Source organism: Hemitrygon akajei, chromosome 5, assembly GCF_048418815.1.
Source record: "Hemitrygon akajei chromosome 5, sHemAka1.3, whole genome shotgun sequence".
Taxonomy (NCBI): domain Eukaryota; kingdom Metazoa; phylum Chordata; class Chondrichthyes; order Myliobatiformes; family Dasyatidae; genus Hemitrygon; species Hemitrygon akajei.
The window spans coordinates 41,171,849-41,191,101 of NC_133128.1; the positions used below are offsets into that span (position 1 = coordinate 41,171,849).

Genomic DNA, 19,253 nt, shown 5'->3' on the forward strand with positions numbered 1-19,253 from the left:
AAGGAGATTTTGCAGATTTGAAGTTTTCTGCAGAAACTAATTGCTCCCTGAAGAGGTCAGATTAGTGGACGTTCCCCTTGAATTGCAGGATGACTAAGAGAATGGGAGGTCAGTATGCAATAAATTACTGTAACAGTAAATGAAATATCCACATCAACTTCTTTTAGAAGTTAACTTGAATCAACAGTGTGGAGTGCAAAATGTTAGGAGTCAATGAGAAGCCACTGAGATGAAAACTGGGGTAAGAAAGGCACATCCACAAGCTTCAGGTTTAAAACAACTGTAACAGAAAGGCAGTGGTGAGAGAAATCAGATTATGAATGAAAAGCAGCATTTGTAATGAGAAATTTTATCTAATGGAATTCAGCTCAGGTTCAAACTAAATATGGAGACTGCAAATGATCTCATAAAGTCCAAGAGCATAGCAATCTTAAACTGGCATGCTGTTACCGATAAAAGTTAGTGAACAATGTGATTTCCACTTAGATGTATTTATTCCATTCACTGTGAATGTGTGAATTTTTAATTACATTTAATACCTATACTATTTCATTGGTTGACTTAATTTAAAAGCATTATTCAAAAGGACAGAAGTTGTTTTAGTCCAGTTACTGATTAGACCCAGAACCTCTGCATTCTGATCTCAGAGATACATGCAATGACAGGCAGGAGATCCAAGTCACCCAGCTGGAAAGACTTGGCAGGGTGCTGTCTGCAGCAAGCAGATATGGGAGAAGCAGGGAAAGTAAAATAGTTATTTCAGTCAAAAAATAAATAGGTTAACCCAGTGAAGTGTACCATAATTTAAAGTTTTTTACTTGTAATCTTTCTGTGGGCAACCCTGATCGAAGTATTTGTCAGAATCAAGTGGATCTTCTCTTCATCAGCAGAATTCTGCTTCCATTTTCTTCAATAACATTTTACCCTCCAGCTAAGAGCCTATCTTATCTTTGGTCAGGGACCGTTTTTACTTTCAAATGCAGGCAATTTTACAGAAGACTGCTCAGCACTGAGGGCTGGGAGCGAATTCACTTAATGATTCTGGGAGATTTGTTTAAATTTGCATCCTTTCTCAAGTCCTCTTTGAAATTCCATTTAAAAATGCCTAAGAACAAAGATTCATTGCTATTAAACTATTCTTGTCAGCAGGATAACAGTGTCTTTAATCCTAGAAGTTAAGTTAAAATATTTTCAAACACCATAGAATTTCCATAAGTATTTAGTATTATCAGTTTAATGTCTATTTTTAAGTCCAGATACAGATTCTAGTCCTCTCTTGATAAAGTTTTCATCTTTTGAATACACTGCAATCTAAGAATAACATCCCGAGCACTGTGCAAATGTTGTATGAATGTATGTTAAAAGCCACTGGAAAATTTCTAAGGAAAATGGTCAACAATCTGAAATGTTGATAGTTTCTCTTTTCACAGATGTTGCTTGGCCTGCTAAGTACCTCTAAACTTTTTTCGGTTCTTATTTCAGATCTTCATCATTTACTGTGCTTTGCTTTGCAATTAAATTAGATTGTATTTGATTCCCAATGACTTTATGAGAGTAATACTGGAAGATTCTTCCATTAAAACTTTACTTAATCCATAATAAAAATAATTCAAATTATGTCATTAAACTTAAGACATGTGAAGAATATTAAACCTAAATAATGCATAACAAATTGAGAACATTATTATTTTTGTAATGTATGGATCTGTTTCTTTGAGAGCAATGACTCCCCTTAGCACTACATTTTGATCTGCTGTCTGCGCATGCACATTGATCTATTGTCGATGCATGCGCATTGCTCTCTCTTTCTCACTGCCATGTGAATTCACCAGTTAAAGCCATCTCCCGTGTGCGTGCTTTTATTTAATTGATACGTAGTTGCACAACAAATTGGCGACAAGTGAGGCCTGAATGTCAGAAAATATCAGGAACTGCATGGACAGTTACGGGATGAGACAGCAACAGTACAGAGAAGGCCGTCATGGATGCTAACAAAGGGATACGTGAGTAACTGCATAGTACACTGCGGAAGACACAACTAACAAAGTTAAAGTGAAAATAATGAGGTGATCTCTTTAGTCAGGAATGTTGACAAATTTGGTAGTACTAATGAAGGCTGGGAATCGTATATCAAAAAGGTTGAACTGTATTGTAAGGGGAACAACGTGGATGAGCAAAAGACAGCTCCCACGCTTCTAGCTTAATGGGTGCTAGAACGTACAGTCTCTTACATGACCTAGTAACCCTTGAAAAGCCAGCAAGCAAGACGTTTGACAAAATTGTTACAATTCACTTGAGCCCTAAAACCCCTGGTCATAGCTGGGAGATTCAGATTTTACAATAGGAACCAAAGGATGAAAGCATTTCTGAATACATTGCAGAACTGTGCAAAATTTCCCAGTACTGTGATTTTAGAGACGGACTTCCTGGTGCATTCAGGGACAGGCTTGTATGTGGCATGCATAGTCAAAGCACTCAGAAGAGGCTACTGTCATAAAGAGACCTAACCTTAGAACAGGCATTGACGATTGCAATAGCATTAGACACTGCAGCAAAGGATGCAGCAGAACTACAGAAAGGGAGTTTAGAATATGAAATGCACAAAATGCCCCCGAATGGTGCAAAAAGCCAAAAATGTTATTGATGTGGCAAATGACTTGGTTCAAAGAATAAGTATGAAGGAAGTGTCAGATGAGGACACAGAGAGTGCAAGGCAGATAAAAAGCATGTCCAAAGAGAAAAACCACACCGAGTGAAAAGTTCCAAACACAAAACTGAAAATGGAGCTGGGTACCGGGTCAACTTTGTCTATAATTTCACAGGCTGACTATAACAGACTTCCAAATACCATTAGAGGAGACCTCAGTGATGCTAAAGACCTACACAGGAGAAAAGGTGTCTCCCAAAGGCAAAATGAAAGTGACTGTGACATATGGAGGCCAATCACAGCAGTTAGAGCTTTATGTGTTGAAAAGTGGAGGGCCAGCACTTTTCAGACATGAATGGTTGAGAAAAATCCAACTAGGCTGGCACTCAAAGCTCTCAGTGTGGCATCAACAGACAAATGCAGCCCAAATGGTAGCACTAACCAGAGACCGGCACAGCTGCTTAATGCTACTGAGAAGGTGTTTTGAGAGGGGGATTTGTAAACTCAAAGGCATGAAGGCCAGAATTGAACTGGATGAAGCAGCAACACCAAGATTTCATAAAGCATGTCTAGTACCCTACATAGTATGTCCTAAGGTGAATGCTGAACTTGAGAGCTTGGAGGCATCTGGAATTCTCTCAAAGGTTGAGTGGAGTGACTGGGCCATGCCCATTCTCCCAGTGATCAAGAAAGGGAAGACTGGAGCCGTTTGCGCATGTGAGGATTTCAAAGTGAGCATCAACCCTGTGCTGTGTATTGTGCAGTATCCCCTGCCATGAATAAAAGATATTTTTGCATCTTTAGCAGGTGGGGAGAAGTTTTCAAAGACTGACTTCTCACAAGGCTACCTGCAAATGGAGATTGAGGAGTCAGGCAGGAAGTTCTTCACAATCAACACTCACAAGGGACTGTTCCAGTAAAATGGTCTCGCTTTTGGTGTCACATCTGCTCCAGCAATTTGGCAAAGAGCAATGGACCAAGTGCTCCAAGGTACCTTAGGAACAAAATGTTACCTTGATGACATCATTGTGACTGGCAAGAATGATGAAGAGCACCTCCAGAACCTCAGTAAAGTGTTTACCAGGCTCAATGAGTATGGTCTGTGCGCAAGGAGAGAGTAATGAGAGTTTTTCAAGAATGAAATTTCATATTGTGGACATGTCATTGACAATCATGCCTTATACAAGGCACAAGAGAAGACTGAAGCAGTGCTACAGGCACCCAAACCAGAAAACGTGTCACAACTCAGGTCATACTTGGGTCTTGTAAACTACTACCACCGGTTTCTCCCAAACATTGCTACAGTGCTGTACCCTTTGAATGCACTGTATGGACAGGGGCAAAGTGGGAATGATCAGAAAGATGTGAAAGAGCATTCAAGGAAACAAAGAGACAAATAACATCTGTTCACCCATTATGACCCATCTCTGCCCATCAGACTGGCATGCAATGCATCCCCTTATGACATTGTCACACACTATGGAAGATGGATCTGAATGTCTGATTACATTTGCTTCAAGGTCACTGATAAGTGCGGAACACAATTACACACAGATCGACCGAGAGGCCCATCGTCTAGTATGGGGAATAAAGAAGTTCCACCAATACCTTTATGGACAAAAGTTTACACTAGTGACAGACCACCAGCCCCTAGTGTCCACTTTCAACCTTAGGAAAGGAATTCCAGTAATGATTGATACCCAGTTCCAACATTGGGCACTCTTCCTAGGAGCCCACTCTTTATGACTGTGGTGAACTACATATACCTGTCTGGACACGCCCCCTGCTGACTGCTCCTGTGGCTCCTCCCACAGACCCCGGTATAAAGGCAATTGAGGTCTGAGCCCAGCCCTCATTCTCCAGGATGTAGTATGGTGGTCAACTACTGCTTGTTCTTTCTTCCAGTCAATAAAAGCCGATATCTCAACTTCACGTCTCAGAGAGAGTTATTGATGGTGCATCAATTTTATTGACTGGAAGTTTTAAAACATGGAAAGCATTTTACGTACGGAAAGATTGGATTTGGACCCCCAAGCCCTTGAAGCAGCTCTTGCCTTTGAACTCTGGCTTGCATGCTTCCAATCATACTTGGAGGAGGTTAGTGCAACTGAACCCGCTGTTATGCACAGAATTCTCCTCTCGAGGGTCACCCCGAAAGTTTACTCACTTATCAGAGGCCTGCCGACCTACGAAGGGGCACTGGACGCCCTCAAAAGACAGTACCTGCGGCCGGTGAACACCGTCTATGCAAGACATTGCTTAGCTACGCGATGACAGCGGCCTGGAGAGTCGAGCGCCGAGTTTCTCCGAGCCCTACAGACACTCGTGCGGACTTGTGATTGCAAAACACTCACGGCGGAACAGCATGCGGAGCTCCTCGTACAAGCCGCCTTTGTTACAGGAATCAGGTCAGTGTATGTGCGCCAGCGGCTGCTGGAAAATGCCGATCTTACCTTACGCTCAGCAATCGAGACGGCCGACACGCTGGAGGCTGCTCTGCACAACACTGATGCTGTCCAGCCGCGCGATCCCCCGCCGGTTCCGTGGACACCTCAGACCCCACCGCTGCTGGTTCCCGTGAGTGAATTCACCAAAGCCACTGCCAGTCGCGATTCCACGAACTCCCCGAACCCAACCACAGCTACTGCCAGTCGCAAGCCCGCGCAGTGTTACTTCTGCGGACTCGAAAAGCACCCCCGAAAATGCTGCCCGGCCCGAGAAGCGACCTGTTCCAGCTGCGGGAAGAAGGGCCATTTCGCCAAGGTCTGTAAGTCTAAACCACGAGCGGGGTCGGGCAGCGCTGCGTGTGAGGCATGGGGGCCGCCATCTTGCCTACCTGCCGCGTGCAAGGCATGGGGGCTGCCATCTTGCATGCCCGGATGGAGGCGGCCATCTTTGTCGGCGCCAACATGCCCCGCCCCCTACCCACTGGTGCTTACCGAGCACCAAGACGGCAGTTCAACTCTGGCCTCTGTAACCCTCGACCAAAGCGCCCCACACCAGCTTGCAAGGTCAATGATGGACATCCTGGTGGAGGGGCACAGGACTAGCTGCCTGTTTGACACGGGCAGCACTAAGAGTTTTATTGACCCGGACACAGTGCAACGCTGCGGACTCGTGTCACGGCCGGTAAGCCAGAGGGTCACCTTGGCTTCTGGGTCGTATTCCACAGACATCCGGGTGGGTTGTGTAGCGACATTGGTGGTGCAGGGCACAGAATATCGGAACTTTGCGCTACTGGTCATGCCTCAACTGTGTGCGCCTGTGCTATTGGGGCTGGACTTCCAGAGCCACCTCGAAAGTGTGACTATGGCATATGACAGGCCCCTCCCACCACTCACTGTCAGGAATCCTCAGTTTTGTGGGACCTTGCCATATACCCCGCTACTGGCCACATACACACACCGACCCACACATCCCACCCAGCACCATGCCGACAGCTGTGCTACTGACACCACTTGCAGCCTCTCTACCCTCAAGATCCCTCCCCCACCGCTGCTCGCCAACCTGACCCCCGACTGTAAACCTGTGGCAACTAAAAGCAGGAGGTACAGCGCGGGGGACAGGGCCTTCATTCAGTCAGAGGTGCAGCGGCTGCTCAGGGAGGGGATTATTGAGCCAAGCACAAGCCCTTGGAGGGCCCAGGTGGTTGTTGTTCAGACCGGGCAGAAAAATAGGATGGTCGTGGACTATAGTCAAACCATCAATAGGTTCACGCAGCTTGACGCGTACCCCCTACCCCGCATCGCGGATATGGTCAACCAGATAGCTCAGTACAAGGTGTACTCGACAATAGATCTGAAATCCGCTTATCACCAGCTCCCCATCCGCCCAGAGGACCGCCCCTACACCGCCTTCGAGGCGGGCGGCAGACGCTATCACTTCCTGCGTGTCCCATTCGGTGTCACAAATGGTGTCTCGGTCTTCCAGAGGGAAATGGACCGGATGTTGGACCAGTGCCAACTGAAGGCCACATTTCCCTATCTGGATAACATCACCATCTGTGGTCATGACTGGCCGGATCACAACGCCAACCTCCAATGATTTTTCCAAGTGGCCGAAGCCCTGAACCTTATTTATAATAGGGACAAGTGTGTGTTCGGAACCACCCGACTCGCTATCCTTGGGTATGTCGTGGAAAACGGGGTCATTGGCCCTGATCCCGACCGTATGCGCCCCCTGTTAGAGCTCCCTCTTCCCACCACTCTCAAAGCCCTCAGACGGTGCCTGGGTTTTTTTTTCCTATTACGCCCAATGAGTCCCTCATTACGCAGACAAGGCCCGCCCCCTGGTCAAGTCTACCACTCTTCCCCTCTCTGCCGAGGCCCGCGCGGCCTTCAGCCGCATTAAAGGGGACATTGCCAAAGCAACGATGCATGCGGTGGACGAGACCATTCCCTTCCAAGTAGAGAGTGACGCCTCCAATTTCGCGCTTGCTGCTACCCTCAATCAGGCAGGCAGGCCAGTAGCATTCTTTTCTCATACCCTTCAGGGCTCTGAAATTCGGCACTCCGCGGTGGAAAAAGAAGCCCAGGCCATAGTGGAAGCTATTAGGCACTGGAGGCACTATCTCGCCGGCAAAAGGTTCACCGTGCTGACCGACCAGCGCTCAGTTGCGTTCATGTTCAGCAACCAACAGCGGGGCAAAATCAAAAATGATAAAATTTTGCGGTGGAGAATAGAACTCTCCACCTACAACTATGATATCCTGTACCGGCCTGGAAGGCTCAATGAGCCCCCTGATGCCCTATCCCGGGGAGCATGTGCCAGTGCACAGCTCGACCAGCTATACGCCCTCCATGCAGATCTTTGCCACCCGGGGGTCACCCGATTTTACCATTTCATGAAAGCCCGGAACCTGCCTTACTCCCTTGAGGACATCAGGACGATGACCAGGGACTGCCAAGTCTGCGCTGAGTGCAAACCGCACTTCTACCGTCCTGAAAAGGCACAACTTATCAAGGCCACCCGCCCCTTTGAGCAACTGAGTGTTGACTTTAAGGGCCCCCTTCCCTCCACCGATCGCAATGTCTACTTTCTCAATATTATCGACGAGTACTCGCGGTTCCCCTTTGCCATCCCCTGCCCCGACACCACTGCCACGTCCGTCATAAAAGCCCTGCGCCAGCTCTTCACTCTGTTCGGATATCCCTGCTATATCCACAGTGATAGAGGGTCCTCCTTTATGAGTGACGAGCTGCTCCAGTACCTGCTGGCTAGGGGCATTGCTACTAGTCGGACCACGAGTTATAATCCCCAGGGAAATGGACAGGTGGAGAGGGAGAATGCCACAGTGTGGAAGGCCACACTTTTAGCCCTTAAGTCAAAAGGGTCGCCGGTCTCTCGATGGCAGGAGGTCCTCCCTGAGGCACTCCACTCTATCCACTCCCTGTTATGTACGTCCACCAATGCCACCCCTCACAAGCACCTATTCTCTTTTCCCAGGAAGTCTGTCACTGGGACCACCCTACCGGCTTGGCTGACGTCCCCAGGGCCAGTGCTGCTCCGGAAACATGTGAGGAGCAATAAATACTCCCGGCTGGTCGAGAGGGTTCACCTTCTACATGCGAACCCCCAGTATGCTTACGTGGTCTTACCTGATGGGCGGGAGGACACGGTCTCCGTCCACAACCCGGCGCCCGCAGGAGCAGCAGACCACTACCCCAAACACTCCACGGTAACTATGAACCCTGTACCCGAGGTGACACCACGCACACCGAGCCCTACACAGACTCCTCATGACACTCCTATACTGGGCGTCTCATACGCGTATATACCGGGCGCCTCGCACACGCGTGAGGGATCACTGACGCCTAGTGTGCTGACACCTCCAGTTAGGCCGGAACCAGCACAACCACCATCTCCGGTGCAATCACCACCGGCACCAGTGCAATCACAGCCGGTGCTACGTAGATCGCAGCGACAGATTCGACCACCTGATAGACTTAACCTGTAAATATACTTGTAAGAAACTTTGCCCCATGGGGGCTCTCTTTTAAAACAAAGTGGGGGTGAATGTGGTGAACTATATATACCTGTCTGGACACGCCCCCCCCCCGCTGACTGCTCCTGTGGCTCCTCCCACAGACCCCGGTATAAAGGCAATTGAGGCCTGAGCCCGGCCTCATTCTCCAGGATGTAGTATGGTGGTCAACTACTGCTTGTTCTTTCTTCCAGTCAATAAAAGCCGATATCTCGCCTTCACGTCTCAGAGAGAGTTATTGATGGTGCATCAATAACATATATTTCAAGGGTACAAAACAACACAGCAATACTGATGACTTGTCACGTCTTCCACTGTTGGCAACAGAAGAAGAAAAGTCTTCATACTGTCATCTAGTAGAACTGTTCCACACATCATTGGTGGACCAGTTGCTGGTAACAAGAGGCATCTTGTCCCTTATCTTATGGATAGGGGAATCAAGGGATATGGGGACAAGGCAGGAACCGGGTATTGATAGTAGATGATCAGCCATGATCTCAAAATGGCGGTGCAGGCTCGAAGGGCCGAATGGTCTACTTCTGCATCTATTGTCTATAACACATTCTGAAATACAAAGGGAAGCAGGGAATGACCTGACATTGTTAAAAGTCTATGAAATTACCATGCAAGGATGCCCAGCTCACAGTAACTCTATGTGTCCAGAGTTCTGAGTAAGATGAGACCAACTGTCAGTATGTCAAAGAATGCTGATGCATGGATGTTGTGTTGTGTTTCCCTCTAAGCTGTGCAAGAGTGTTAGAGAATCTGCTTGACGAACACCTGGTTACAGTCAAAATGAAGAGGCTCACACAGGGCTACATGTCATGGCCGGGAATAGACAGGCACATTGAAGACTTGGTTGAAAGCTGTCCGGGATGCTAACAAGTTCAAAATGCACCCCACAGGCACTGTCACACCCGTGGGAGTGATAGTCTTCATCATGGCAAAAAACATATTGATTTTGCTGGGCCATTCATGGACCCCACATTTCTCATTGCTGTGGGTGCTCATTCGAAGTGGCCGGAGGTTATACCAATGAAGTCAACCACCTCAGCAAAGACTTTTCTGCTCTGAGGACTATCTTCACCAGAAACGGCTTCCCAGAACAAACTGTGAGTGACAACAGACCACAATACACGTCAGAAGAGTTCAGACCGTTCATGAAGAAAAACAGCATCAGACATTTCAAGTCAACTCCTCACCACCCAGCAGCGAATGGGTTAGCCAAAGGTTAATCCAATCCTTCAAGAAATCAATTAAAGCAATAGACAAGGAGGATATTTCTCTGCAGCACAAGATGAATAATTTCCTTTTTGTGTAATGGAACTCTGTTCATGCGATGACAAATCAAACACCTGCAACGCTGTTCATGAGCAGGAACGGAGATCTCACATAGGCCTCCTGAAACCAGACCTCCAGAGGGAAGTACAGAATAAACAGTTCACCCAGTTCAATCAGTAAGGAGCTTCGCGGTTGGATAGCAAGTCCTACCACGTGATTACCAAGAAGACAAGTGGACACCCGGTAGGAGAGCTACAAGAACTGGACCACTAATATACACAATGGATGTTTGAAATCATACATGGAGACATCATGTGGACCAGGTACTGGATGCTCAGCTGAAGAATACACCTGAGTCCATTGTATTCAAGAAGTCTGACACATTTCAGCAACCAGACTTACCTGTCAATGATGACCATGCTACTGACAGCAACGTGACACTGGCAACGTGAAGTGGACTCCTGAAGCTGAACAGGCCCTGAGAGACTGCTTCGGTACTACTAACTGGGATGTACTGCAAGGGGGGCTCTGTGGGGGTGTTGAGGAGGTCACTGAATGCACAACGGATTATATTAACTTTTGTGTGGATGCAGTTGTCCCTGTTAGAACTGTTCGCTGCTATCCCAATAATAAGCCCTGGATCACTAGTCACATCAAAGGCCTCCTAAACCAGAAGAAGAGGGCCTTTAAAGATGGTGATCGGTTGGAGCTTAAAAGAGTTCAGAAGGAACTCAGAGTACAGATAAGGGGGGCAAAGGAGCAGTATAGGAGGAAGCTAGAACAAAAGCTGCAGAAAAAAAGCATGAAGGAAGTGTGGGATGGGATGAAGATCATCACCGGATGCGGTGCAAAGCGGGGGGACGAACATAAGTGGAGATGTGGAGAAAGCGAACCAGCTGAACAACTTCTTCAACAGGTTCGACAGCTCAATCTCATCCTCACTGCAGAAATCCACACCAGGCTTACTTCCCTCACAGGAAAATAGTCACTCACAGGAGACCTTGCCCACGCCCAGGATTACGGCTGCACAGGTGGAAGGTCAACTGAGGAAGATCTGTACCAGCAAGGCGGCTGGACCGGATGGAGTTTCCCCACGATTACTGAGGGCCTGTGCGACTGAGCTAGGAGAACCACTACAGCGCATCTTCAACATGAGCCTGGAGCAGAGAAGAGTACCCAGACAGTGGAAAACATCCTGTATTGTCCCGGTACCGAAGAAACCACAACCAAAGGAGTTGAATGACTTCAGACCTGTTGCTTTGACGTCGCACGTGATGAAGACCATGAAGCGGCTGATAATACAGAATCTGAGGCCACAAACCAGGCACGCCCAGGATCCTCTTCAGTTTGCGTATAAGGAGAAGGTGGGAGTGGAGGATGCTATCACGTATTTGCTGCATAAATCACTCTCTCACCTAGATGGGGTCAGTTGTGCTGTGAGGATTACATTCCTTGACTTCTCTAGTGCCTTTAACACCATCCAGCCCAAGATCTTAAGGCACAAACTAACGGAGATGGGAGTAGACTCTCACATGGTGGATTGGATAGTGGACTACTTGACAGATAGACCTCAGTATGTGCGGTTGGGAGACTGTAGGTCTGACACGGTGGTCAGCAGCACAGGAGCGCCGCAGGGAACCGTACTCTCTCCGGTCCTGTTCACCCTGTACACATCAGACTTCCAATATAACTCGGAGTCCTGCCATGTGCAGAAGTTCGCTGATGACACGGCCATAGTGGGGTGTGTCAGGAATGGACAGGAGGAGGAGTATAGGAAACTGATACAGGACTTTGTGATATGGTGCAACTCAAACTACCTGCGTCTCAATATCACCAAGACCAAGGAGATGGTGGTGGACTTTAGGAGATCTAGGCCTCATATGGAGCCAGTGATCATTAATGGAGAATGTGTGGAGCAGGTTAAGACCTACAAGTATCTGGGAGTACAGTTAGACGAGAAGCTAGATTGGACTGCCAACACAGATGCCTTGTGCAGGAAGGCACAGAGTCGACTGTACTTCCTTAGAAGGTTGGCGTCATTCAACGTCTGTAGTGAGATGCTGAAGATGTTCTATAGGTCAGTTGTGGAGAGCGCCCTCTTCTTTGTGGTGGCGTGTTGGGGAGGAAGCATTAAGAAGAGGGACGCCTCACGTCTTAATAAGCTGGTAAGGAAGGCGGGCTCTGTCGTGGGCAAAGTACTGGAGAGTTTAACATCGGTAGCTGAGCGAAGGGCGCTGAGTAGGCTACGGTCAATTATGGATAACTCTGAACATCCTCTACATAGCACCATCCAGAGACAGAGAAGCAGTTTCAGCGACAGGTTACTATCGATGCAATGCTCCTCAGACAGGATGAAGAGGTCAATACTCCCCAATGCCATTAGGCTTTACAATTCTACCGCCAGGACTTAAGAACTTTTTAAAAGCTATTATTAATGCTTTTTGAGATAGTGATTTAGATGCATATCATATTTTTTACTGAGTTAAGTATTGTATGTAATTAGTTTTGCTACAACAAGTGTATGGGACATTGGAAAAAAAAGTTGAATTTCCCCATGGGGATGAATAAAGTATCTATCTATCTATCTATCGAGAATGTTGTCTTAGACAAGACACCTGCCAAACCTGTTGCACCTCCACAGGTCCAGAGGCGGAATCCTGAGAGAAACAGAGCGCCAGCCAAAGGACTGAATCTTTAGTATAGTGAAGTTAGTTATGGACCATTATTGAGAAAGCATGTTTATTTGGAAAGGGAAATTGAATGTTTTATACATATACAGTTTTATGTTGCATTAATCTAAAGGGGGAGGAAGTGTAATGTACAGTTCTATTTCTTTTGGAGCAATGACTCCCCTTAGTACTACACATTAATCTGTTGTCTACGCATGCACATTGTGCTCTCTCTCTGTCTCTCTCACAGCAATGTGAATACACCAGTTAAAGCCACCTCGCTTGAACGTGCTTTTACTTAATTGGTGTAGTTGTACAGACACAACAATTCTTGTTGATTATTTTTATAGAACAAAACAACAGACTTCTGAAATATTGACTTATGAATGAACACAACATACAAAACAATTTGTTAATAGTTTAGTTGAAGTCTTATTTCTATGTCAGGCCTTTAAGATAGATTGCACCTGATTTGGCCCACACCCAAGTGATTATCCAACTACAACTAGGCCTCAGAGGCCCTGGAGCAGCTTGAAGGTCTTAGTCTGCCAAAGGTAATTTTAAATATTTCTGAGCATTTAAAAAGTCTAAAGATATGTAAATAATAAAGATAAATCAGAATTTATTAGCTTATGAGGAAAAGCTGAACAAGCTAGGCTTTTTCTCCTTTCGAAGAAGAAAGATGAGAGGTGTCTTGGTAGATGTGTATAGGATTTTTAGAAGCATCTTTGTCCTAGGGCAGCAGTGGACAAAACCAAGTGATATCCATCAAGGTGAGTGGAGGAAAGGTCAAAGGAGATGTCAGAGAGTAGTGTGTTCCTGCAATGTACTGTCAGGGATAATTGTAGAGGTTTAAGACTCTTAAATAATCATATGGATGTAAGAAAAATGGCAATGATCTCTGTAAGAGGGAAGGGCTAGAGTGATCATGGAGTACATTTATTTTAGTTGGCACAACATTGTGGGCCGAAAGGCCCATACTGTGCTGTATTGTTCTATGCTCTATAATTTAAAGCTAAATATCTGTGCAAATTATTTAAAAATTAGTAATACATTATGTATTAATATTATTTATATGTAAATGATTTAGGCTCTCAAATAAGTTTGCAGATGGCATAAGTGCTGCATGCAAGCTCAATTTCAATGGTTAAGAGAAGTTTGGATAGGTACTGTACATGATGGTAGGAGGGCTATGGTCCTGGTGCAGGACAATGAGAGTAGGCAGTTTCAATGGTTCGGCACAGACTAGATGGGCCAAAAGGCCTGTTTCTGTGCCATACTTTTCTATGACTCTATGGTAGAGTTAATGGCAGGACCCTTGGCAGTATTGATGTGCAGAGAATGTTGTGGTGCGGTACCACAGCTCCCCAGAGTTGGCAAGTGGATGGAGTGGTAAAGTCGGCATAAGGAATGCTTGTCTTCCTGGTTCAGAGCATTCAGAGTAAAAGTTGGAATGTCACGTTGCTGATATACAGAATTTTAATTAGGTCACATTTGGAGTACTGTGTGCAGTTCCAGTTGCTGAATTACAGGAAGGATGCAGAGGTTTTGGAGAGCACAGAAGAGGTTTACCAGGATTTTGCCTGAATAAGAAAGCATTGCGGGTTGTATGTAAAACTACATAAATAGCCTTCATCATTACACTGCCACAGTGTACGAGTTTCACTAAAAGAAAGAGCAAATACGAGTTATCCCAGCTCCGTATTTTTCTTTTAATTAGTATAATGTTTTGGAGTTACAAAATATAATACAGGTCAGTGAGGAAAGTAGGCAGTCTGATAAGATGCTAAACTAGACAAAACAGAAAATATATGTTGACAGTGGTAATGAGGAGAAAGAAAAATTGTATAAATAGTTAAGCCAGATGGAATTTCTACCTCTCGCTTTCACTGTCTCAGTACACATTTAAAGAGGTTCTCAGAATAAATCTTCAGACATCAAGAATATATTTTCAATGTCTACTAAAGAATCTCCTGAATATTAACTGCTTATAAGGAGGACTGACAAACAATAGTGAAGCTTTTCAAATACATGTTCATATAATTATTAACACATTCTCAACAAGGGTACATTATCTAACTAGAATTAGAACATAGAACAGGTAGTGCAGGAACAGGCCCTTTTGTGTCAAACTAATTAAATTGGTAATCGAATGCCCAACTAAAGTAATCGCTCTGCCTACACAATGTCTAAATCCTTCCATTTCCTGCATATTTACATGTTTACCTAGGAGCCTCTGTATGCCTCTATAATATTACCTCCTCCACCATCACTCCAGACAGTGCATTCCAGGCACCCACCACTTTTGCCCCACATCTTTGAAATTACCTCCCCTCACCTTAAATGCCTGCCATCTGGTATTAAACTTCAATCCAGAGAAACAGATGCTGGCTGTCTCTTCTATCTATGCATCTTATAAAGTTATCAGATCTCCCCTCAGCCTCTGCTGCTCCAGACAAAACAATCTAAAACCGTCCTGCCTCTCTTAAATGGCCTCTAATCCAGGCACCCTCGTGAAAGCCTCGGTATCCTTTCAATAATGGGGTGACCAGAGCTAGATGTGGTCTAACTAGATTTTTATAAAACTGCAACATCACTTTTGGACTTATGAACTCCACTTCCCTACTAATAAAAAGGTAAGCATGTCACATGCCTTCTTTTCTTTTCAAATCTTTTTATTAATTTTAAGAAAAACATAAGTAAAATATGAGTACAAAACATTTGAGAGTACACAATTAATAGATTAATTAACAATCAGATATGTATTAATCAATATATAGTCTCCCAAACTCATAGTATTAATGTAAAGGAATTAAGAAAAAGAGAAAAAGGAGAAACCCCCCCCCAAAAAAAAACTAAAAGAATTAAAAAAAAACTAACCAACATGGGCAATTGCATAATGTTAAATACATACAGTAGTGCCGATGACTCCCAACCTCCATCCACACAATTCAGGATAGTAACAATAAGGTTCAGGATCAGACCACTTAATTCATATGAAAATGTTGAATAAATGGTCTCCAAGTTTCCTCAAATTTAACTGAAGAATCAAAAACCACACTTCTAATTTTTTCTAAACTCAAACAGGAAATAGTTTGAGAAAACCACTGAAATACAGTTGGAGGGTTAATTTCTTTCCAATTCAGTAAAATAGATCTTCTAGCCATTAATGTAATAAATGCAATCATTCGTTGGGATGAAGCAGATAAACGCTTATTATCTATCATTGGTAGACCAAAAATTGGTAAAAGGATGTGGTTGGAAATTAATATTTAAAACTCTTGAAATAACATTAAAAATCTCTTTCCAATAGTTTTGTAAACAAGGACAAGACCAAAACATATGGGTCAACGAAGCAACATCAGAATGACATCTATCACAGGTTGGATTAACATAAGAATAAAATCGAGCAAGTTTATCTTTAGACATGTGAGCTCTATGTACAACCTTAAATTGTATTAGAGCATGTTTAGCACAGATAGAGGATGAGTTTACCAATGATAAAAAATTTTCCCATTGCTCAGTAGATATAGGGCAATGCAATTCTTCCTGCCATTCCTTCTTAATTTTTTCTGATATATCTGGCTGTACATTCATAATCATATTATAAATGATAGCTACTAAACCCTTTTGACAAGGATTGAGAGCTAAAATTCTTTCTGTAATGTCCAATGGACATTCTTTCGAAAAAGACTTTAATTCATTATATAGAAAATTTCTAACTTGCAAATATCTAAAAAAAATGGGTTTTAGATAAATTATATTTATTAGATAACTGTTCAAAGGACATAATGTTATCATTGTTACGAAACCCCGTAACCAGGTAACTTACCAGCAAAGATAGATGGATCAGCTGAGTCGGATGCTACTATTTTCAAGCGTTTTATTCAACAAGGGCACAAACGTATGGTTAATACAAAACATTCAGATCATATACATCGTCAAAACTCAATCTAAAACACCGGTGTAACCATAATCAATCAGAAATAAGCTCTACAGTTGTCTAGGGGTTAATACTGAGTCCAACGGAAATATAAAGAGTCACTCAGAAGTTTGCAGGCTTTTCCTTTTTGGGAACCGCTGGGGTTTTCACGTTGTAGAGAGAAAGAGGTGATTTAGAAAAGATAAACACTTGCCCATCGTCTTGGCAAAGCAAATCCTTGGAATCAGGGGAGCAGACTTCCCCGTTGTTATTTTAAAGCAGTCTTTCGTTGGTTCTAACCACAGATTCAAATTCGGAATCTAACGCACGTGGCTTCCTTCAACATGGCGTCCCGCTCCCACGGGAATCGATATCATGTTTCCTTGGTGTCTCCTGGGTGCGTCTGAGGGTTTCCCCCCAGACCCGCCTTTATACTTCTTCACGGGATCGCAGGTGTCAATCAAGTTGCAGGTAATGCGATCTCTCTCTCAACCAGCCCACTTTGCCCGAGGGCTTTTCACGTGGTCTCCATGAGACAATAGTCAAGGTCACCTTCATTCTGCTTCTTGGGAGAACATGGTCTCTCTCTCTTTTTGGGTCAGTTGACCCCCCTTAACTAGGGTTCTTGCGATTTTCACAAAGGAGGGGGCCAACGGCATAACACCTCCCCCCATAATGGGTTTTTAACCAGCGGTTAAAAACAGGTTGACACAGGATTTTTTTTTCTACATACTACACAAGCTTTTCTCTTCACAGAGTACTACTGTTATACATTCAAGTCAGTATCTAAACAGGTAACAAGTACAGTGCCCCTTTTTCTTTAATACCTTAACCTCACGTGCCATGCTAACGCCTGGTAGCATCAAACTTCAGCTCAATAACCACCTTATTTATTTGCTTTCTTCAGCAACATAACTAAGGAGGTGTGATCTTAGCTTACATACATCTACAAAGGTTCATGCAAAAGACAAATTTTTATGTTACTTTCAAACTTAACAGTCAAGCTTCCATGGGTGTTGTCTTTATTATTCACATACTTTGTCAAAATCCCTTAAAACCGGCTTCTGCTATTTTAAAAATCGCGTCCCCATTAACCCTCGCCTCTTTTCCGGTTAATTCCCTCGTGGCGATCTTGGGCACCCTGGCGAAATAGGCTTTCGCCCGCTCCTTTCATAGGAGTTATTTTATCAGCGTGTTCCAAACTTAGACCACCCAATTCCTTAATTTTAGGCAATTTGTCGTTTTTCTCTTCAGGACCCGTCATGCTATTAGTTTCCAATTTAAGATCCGCAAGCGATCCCGCTTTGTTCAGACAGCATTTCAAATTCTGCCTTTTCACACCACACTCTGGAATAACAATAGCGTATGGGGCCCATTTACCTTCCAACTCAACCTGTAATTGATTCACAGGTTTTGTGGTACCAAGCCATTGTCTCTGTAGCCTGGTTGTTGCTTTTGCTATCAGTCCAGCCTTTAAATTTTCTTCATTCAATTTGGGAACTACACATTCCCCTTTCCCTTGAGTTCCGTGACTAGGTTCAGCACCACGTGCATCCCCATCTTGGACACACTCAAACGGGACATTGGCCTCTTCCAGGCTTTCAACACCCGTACCTTTTTCAAATTCTAACGTCCCCCCCCCCTCCTTCCAGTTACTCTCCAGGCGCAACCCTGCGAGCTGAAACAACCTCCTCGGCCATTTCAGCTGACTTCTCCACAGCAAGGATACCCTTCTCCTCTAAGACTGCCCTCATTTCACTCTCGGGACCATCGAGAACATCTTTAGAACTCTCAACTTCTCCAAACAATTCTGCCAAACCAGACAGATCAACCACGTCCAACTCTGGACGTTTTAACAGCTTTATCCGTTTCTCATCTTTATTTCCTACCTCTAGGACCTTTCTCTTCACTAAGGGGGGAGCTATCTCCTCGCCCTTACCCCCTTCTACTTTACTACCTTCCGTTTTACCACCCTCTTCTTAAATTTCGGAACCTTTGTCTATACGCCTCAGGTACCAACTCGTAACCTTGGAGAATGGCCTCCTTTACTTGAGCATAATTTCCGTCCCTTTCTGGGGGCAGCGCGGCATATACCCGCTGTGCCTTCCCTCGTAACACACTTTGTAACAACGCCACCCACTGCTCTCTGGGCCACTTTTGATTCCTTGCCACCTTCTCAAAAATCAAGAAATAATTATCAACATCCGTCTCCTCGAACGGGGGGACCAACCTCAACGCCCGGCTAACATCAAACCCCTCCTCTCTCTCTTCCCCTTGATCTCTTCGCTCTTGCTTTCGCCTGTTCAGCTCCAATTCATGGCTCCTTTGTTTCTCTTTCTCTTCTGCTTCTAGCTGCTTTAGCTGGAGCTCACGATCCCGTTCTATCTCTAATTCCTTTAGTTTGAACACATGCTCTCTTTCCACAGCCCTTTCCTTCGCGGCTCTCTCTGCATCTTTTTCCCTCTCAGCTCTCTCTCTCTGCAGCTCTCTCAGCTGCTTCTACTTCTAGCTGCTTTACTTTAAGCTCATGTTCTAGCCTTGCTTTCTCCAACTCTGCCTGATCTGTCCCACTCGCTAATCTCCTTTCGGGAATATTTTCCAAATCCTCAGCTGCAAACACCTTCTTCCCAACGTAATGCTGTTGTATGACCCTTCGCACTTACTGCTTTTTCATTGCTGGCTTCACCGCTGTGAGGTCTAATGCCTGCGCCAAATTTACCAAGTCTGATTTTGTAGCCTTCCTTAGCGACT

The 19,253-nt window shown here is 44.9% G+C and overlaps 2 protein-coding genes across 3 annotated transcripts in view; one reads left to right on the forward strand and one right to left on the reverse strand.

Moving 5' to 3' along the window:
* Positions 1-19,253, reverse strand: part of LOC140727676 (immunoglobulin-like domain-containing receptor 2) — a 141,109-nt gene that overhangs the window by 84,809 nt on the left and 37,047 nt on the right. The window lies entirely within an intron of this gene.
* LOC140727677 (protein maelstrom homolog) overlaps positions 1,888-19,253 on the forward strand; it is a 124,476-nt gene continuing 107,110 nt past the window's right edge. Inside the window, exon 1 of the mRNA XM_073045320.1 lies at positions 1,888-2,003. Coding sequence (XP_072901421.1) covers positions 1,986-2,003 — 18 coding nt within the window. The 5' untranslated portion in view covers positions 1,888-1,985. The remainder of the gene's footprint in view (positions 2,004-19,253) is intronic.